The sequence below is a fragment of the Arachis ipaensis genome, chromosome B04 (genome assembly GCF_000816755.2).
Source record: "Arachis ipaensis cultivar K30076 chromosome B04, Araip1.1, whole genome shotgun sequence".
NCBI lineage: Eukaryota > Viridiplantae > Streptophyta > Magnoliopsida > Fabales > Fabaceae > Arachis > Arachis ipaensis.
In genome coordinates this window covers 597706-603436 of record NC_029788.2, presented here as the reverse complement: position 1 = coordinate 603436, position 5731 = coordinate 597706, and the positions used below count along the sequence as shown (strand labels likewise).

Below are 5731 nucleotides of genomic sequence, written 5' to 3'. Positions count from 1 at the left end.
CTTACAAATTAAATTAAAATATATAAAATTAAAATAAATAAAATAATTATTTAATTAAAAAATTACTTTAATATTACACTTATTTATTTTATAACACATATATAAAGTTAAAGAAAATATAGGGAGCCAATGTAATATTTGTACGATATATATAATGGAAATTTAGAAATGTCCGATTCAGTATTAGAGATATAATTATTAGTGTAATTTTTTTTCATCAGCTTAACATTTAAGACTCTAAATCTTAAAGATCAAAAATTCGATCTTGATAAACCTAAAATCAGCTTATACAAATATTCCATTAACTTCCTAGGACGACTCATCAAGTTATTTATCCGGGGGTTTGGTCAAGTATTTGGCTTTGATTTTGATTATTCTTTATTCTGGGTTTGAAAGTTGAGTTGATTTGGTTTGGTTTGGGAAGAAGCAGAAGCAGAAAGGCAGAAAGTGGTTGCGTTGTGTCCTCTGGTGGTTTGTCGAATCTCATTGCTCTACAATCTACTCGACGGAGAATTCCACTTTTGCTAGTATTTAGGTTTGCTTTCTTATGATTATCGGATTCGCGTATTGATTGAATTATTATCATTAACAATAATAATTTGGATGAGAAGGAAGAAGGAATAGAGAGATGGATGACAGAAGCAGCAGCAGAAGTAGAAGCAGAAGCGTTGGGGATGGAGAAATGGGAAAAGCAGTGATTGCATTGATATGCGGGACGCTTGTGTACTATCACTGTGCTTACCGCAATTCGAGCATTGTGTCCCTCTTCTCCGACGTCTTCATTGTGCTTCTCTGTTCCCTCGCCATTCTCGGCCTTCTCTTCCGTCAGATGAACGTGGAGTCTGTATTATTCTCTTTCTCTTGTACTATTCATAATTCACTCTCTCTCTGTCTCTCTGTCTCTCTAACTTAGGGTTTCTCTTTTCGATAGGGTGCCTGTGGATCCATTGGAGTGGCAAATCTCTCAGGACACTGCTAATACCATCGTCGCCTGCCTTGCTAACACCGTCGGTGCCGCCGAGTCCGTCTTGAGGGTTGCTGCCACCGGCCATGACAAGAGACTCTTTTTCAAGGTATGTATGTATGTTTCTGACACTGATAGACCATGGAGATCTTGAGTCGTCATGTTTGATTTCACTTGCCTCTCTTATGTCAGGTCATTTCTTGCCTTTATGTCTTATCTGCTCTCGGAAGATTGGCTTTGGGTATCACAGTTGCCTATGCTGGTACACCTTTCATCACTTGATCCCTTCTTATCATTTATGTCTGCTTCTTTTGCAAGTGAAAAGAGGCACCTGCAGTATCTAAATATGTGAAAAACCATAAAAGACAAGTGCTTCTTTTTAACAGTAATATCGCTCTATCATTGCTCTCCTCTTAAAAGCAAAATATTGGGGATTTGAGGGGAAAAAATGGTAAACTGAAATATTTGCTCTGCTTTCTTATCAGCTATCTTTCGGTCTTCTTAAGTTATAAAACTATAAGTGTCTCCAGGATTGAAAATATTTTGTCTTAGTTGAGAGTGTGCACTGCAAAAGAATCTACATCACTTCCCATGAATCACATTCATGTTTACCTCTATAGTTTGGATTTGGAATATGTTTTAGTAACTGTTAACATCCCACATTAAATGCTGATCAGCCTTACATTCATCTCGTTTGAGATCATTACGCGTATTTTTCTATGCTCTTGCTTGCTGCTGCTGTGTATAAACTCTCACATTGTGTTATTACAGGACTATGCTTGTTTTGTCTTTACATGCTCGCAGAATCTTCTCAATCAATCAGTTCGTGTCTTTCCTGGATATTGGGAAGAAGAAACGACACTAGTGAAGACCAAGACACCATCATGTAACTTAATCATTTTTGTACTTGTATTTTGTTCCGAATGTAAAGTTCACTCCGTAGCCGAATCTAGAATTGCAACAGTTCAGACCCAAAAAAAAAAAAATGCAATGATATCAATGTGCTTGATCTTAATATAGAGATTTTCTACTTGCTTCACTTTACCACCAGAATAAAGGTTTTTCGAAAGTTGGAGATTGATTCGTCCAGTCTCATTCACCGGTTATACAATTCTGGTTGCTTTCGAATACTCCATCTATTTCTTGTGTGACCATAGCTGCAAACAGCAGGCAAAATCAAATCCTACTTTACATTTTTTGCCTCAACCATTGGATAGTCTCAAAATTGAGCACAAATAATATATCAAAAGTAGAAGCTATTACCACTGCGAAATAGAATTTAGGACACAGGATATGCTATACACAATACTAAGATTATTGCTTAGGAACCAACCTTTTTTAACTAACAAAATAGTGGATGAACAAAGATTAAGTGAAGGAAAGAGAAATTTAAAGAAAAAGATAAATATTGACAAATAATTTGCTAAAAGATGTTAAGTTTCTAGTGTTTTTCCTTGTAGTAATATCAGCCAAAAGTTGACAGTGAATGCACAAATATGTTGATAAATTGAAGCATTATGCAGTTGAAGAGAAGCAGCTGGCTGGGAGGCGTATTTATTTTATATATCGCTGAAGAAAAACAGCTAAGAAAATGCCACTCCACACTTGAATGAAATTAAACATTGATATTCAGTCAATCAATCGACCATTAAATATAAATCTTATCACCAAATTAACGTAACTGAAATATAAATGCGAACTGCTATAAGTACTCAAATGAACGGATGAATTTTAAATAGATATATACACCCATAGTAGCAAACCAAGAAATATTGACGAAAGCTTGAGGGGAGGGGACAAAAGATTTGTTGAAAGCTTGAGGGGAGGGGACAAAAGATTTGTTGAACTTGTAGTCACGCAAACCTACCAGCAATATTATTTGTATGGTTAACTAAAATAGGAGACCGGAAATTTCTCCCAAACTCATCCTTTCACCTTTTGTATGATGAAAATCTCTATATCAATATTAAAATCTAAAAAATAAATAAATGAAAGAGTCAGGCTGACTGGTTAGCAGGAGTGAACAATCCCTACAAGCTAACCAACTGGCTGCTGAGGCCAAATGGTTATGCAATCCCTCTTTCTTATGGTATTTAAATCACCAATTCTCAAATTCAAAAACAAAAAGGGTTCGCCATGATTAACTTGCATAATCTGTGCAGTTAACAAACCCATGGTAGCTTTTGATAGGCTATAATGAATGACACTTTTGGACAACCAGTATGTCCTTCCATGCCTCATAGAACATCCAGGTGATGCCAGAGGACGGCATGACCTTCAAACAGCTCGCAGCCCAACCTCTGTAGAGTCCCTTCAAGCCTTCTTCTCGAATCACTTCTGAAAGTGCAGCTGCCATGTTTGGCGGGCACCTACCTTGCAAAGCTCCCACCATCAACCGCTTCCTCGCCACCTCCAAAGGGAAGCTAATTGTGCTGGCTGTAAAACCTGAGCATGCACAGAAGAGCTAGTTTAATGCCAAATCAATCTTAGCTAGCATAAGGTCAGGATAGATATAGAGATAGAATCAGCCACATACATAGACTAGGGTTTGAATTAAAAAAAGGGCGCATTAAGTTAAATATTAAACATATTGCTTCAGTAAATTGGTGTCCATGTATATATAGAAGTCAGATGAAGTGGCAGAGAATCTCTCACCCGCTAGAGCCCCAATTACAAGCATCTCTGGACGATTTAAAGACTTCTTATTTTTCGTCTCGCAGTAAGACTTTTTTATTGTATCATACATGAAGTAATAGCATGTGCTGTACGGAAGCATGCCAACCAGAGTAGGTGATATACCAGCATAAAAACCACCAATACCACCATCTCTATAAATATTCCTAACTGCAATGCTCAGATTAGGGTAGACTTCAGGACTTACAGTCAACCGATCCTGTGATTACAAATTTACAATGCGGGTGAGAAACAAGAGCAAAAGACTTGCTCATTCAGTGGAATACTTTGTGGCTTATTCGATACCTTGATAACCTCAAGAGGGTGACAACAGAGTGTGCTGGCAATTCCTGCAGCTGCCCCGGCCACAGCAACAGGTGAAATCCAGGACAAAGACAAGTTCAAGTTGATGGAACCTATCTGCATCTTGGGGCATTCTTCCAGTTTCCATTTGTCTTGGAGAGATGTCATTGCCCGTTTTACACACTCAAAGGTGCCAAGCTCAATAGCCTGTGTAGGAATTATACGAAGCATATTGATTGTGTTTCCAGCCCACAATCCTTGCCAACCCTGCTCCTCTATAACTTGAACAAAGCTACCAGCAATATTTTTGGAGCCAACACCAACCACCATTCTTGTCCTGCATGGTTCACAGCACAGGTTTATAAAGATATATAATACATTAAATTGTCTATAGATAAACGGAGAACTGAATAACCTGATGGTCTCAAGAGGGGCAAGTACAGCTTTAGTCATGGCTCCGGCAAGCGCCCCGCTAACAAACTCGCCAACCTCCCTAGTTCCCAGAAATTCCTGACGCCAGAAGCAGCTCTCAGACTAAAAGGTACAATGACATCAACAATAATAATATGAACATGGGGAGGGGACTAACTCGGAAGGCGTGTGCAAGGTTAGGTAGTTGAAAGGCGGAGTCTTTATCGGATTCCATAATGATCGACACATCTTTGGGGAGGGGCAGCGGAAACAGCATCATGCTGTACATGTCTCCGAAGACGCCCTGTTTCTTCCCCTTCTTCTGCTGTTCCTGCACTTGGTATTCAAAAGCCATGGATTTTATTTGCCAACAGTTAACAACAACAGCCTCAACCTATTCGTTTGTGTGTGTTTTTTTAAATAAGAAGGATGTGCTTGTTCCTAGATAGATAGATAGATAATAAACGCAACAGGAATGAAAAAGAAAATCGAAAGAGATTGAATAGACATGCCTGAGAATGATAGTGAACGTGAAAGTGAGAGGAAGAGGGGAGTTTTGGCGACATCTTAGATCACAGATATTTTTGTTTTGGGATTTTGGCAAGATGTCTGTCTCTCAGAAAATATCTATGCTTTTAGTTTTTTAGTTCCCGGCGGCAGAATGGGTGGTTGGTAGCTAGTTAGGGTAGGATTGCCTTGAATTCGGCGTATCACGGGTTAGATTAAAAGCTTAAGGCGATGGATGGCACCTCAGGCCTAGGCTGCCTGGAACCAGCAGGTTAGGTTAGTGCTCTCCTTTGGCATCTCATCCCCTGTCACCACTCAGCCCGGTAAAGTTAAATTGCTTTTTTTTCAACTTTGAATTACTTCCAACTACGCTGTGGGTTCCACCTTTGACCTTACCCAACCACAGTATTTTCCGCCTCTTTCTTTCAAAATATTCTTTACTCCTTTTCTACCTATTTTCCTCTCATCTTTTTATCTTTCCACTCAACCACTAGGGTTTGTGAAACCCATTTTAATTCATTTTAAATTATATCTAATAATCAAAACAAAAATGTATTTAGGTTTTCCAATTAATTCAATTTTTAAAAAATTTATTAAATAATAATGAAGAAAATAATAAAACACCATACAATTATACATGAGGATGCATTTCCCTTAAATTAAATATTATATATTTATAATTTATAATTTGTCTATTTTAATATAAATAAAGAGTTCTTATGCTGATATGACATTCATACATTTGAATTTAAAAATTATTTGTTTAGGTACTGTCACTAAAAATTTTTAAAATTTTGTTTATAAATTATAAATAATTTTTTACTTAAGTTGTTATTTTTTAAATTTTTAAATATATTTTTTTAGATTATTAAG

The 5731-nt window shown here is 37.2% G+C and overlaps 2 protein-coding genes across 3 annotated transcripts in view; one reads left to right on the top strand and one right to left on the bottom strand.

Annotated features, from left to right (window-relative positions):
* LOC107638386 (reticulon-like protein B22) overlaps window positions 335-5731 on the top strand; it is a 16820-nt gene continuing 11423 nt past the window's right edge. Inside the window, exons 1-5 of one of the 2 annotated variants that reach the window (XM_016341628.2) lie at window positions 335-535; window positions 612-840; window positions 932-1073; window positions 1157-1226; window positions 1736-1850. In XM_016341628.2, the coding sequence (XP_016197114.2) occupies window positions 629-840; window positions 932-1073; window positions 1157-1226; window positions 1736-1850 (539 nt within the window). In that variant the 5' untranslated portion in view covers window positions 335-535; window positions 612-628. Of the gene's footprint in view, window positions 841-931; window positions 1074-1156; window positions 1227-1735; window positions 2043-5731 lie in introns of those variants that run through there. The other variant, XM_021120299.1, reaches the window with a different exon arrangement.
* Window positions 2925-4652, bottom strand: LOC107638385 (probable mitochondrial adenine nucleotide transporter BTL1; the record flags this gene model as incomplete). The annotated part of the gene is given in 5 exon segments (XM_016341627.2): window positions 2925-3409; window positions 3620-3857; window positions 3944-4277; window positions 4356-4450; window positions 4530-4652. Coding segments are annotated over 5 exon segments (1044 nt in total), but the record flags the coding sequence as incomplete, so codon positions are not given.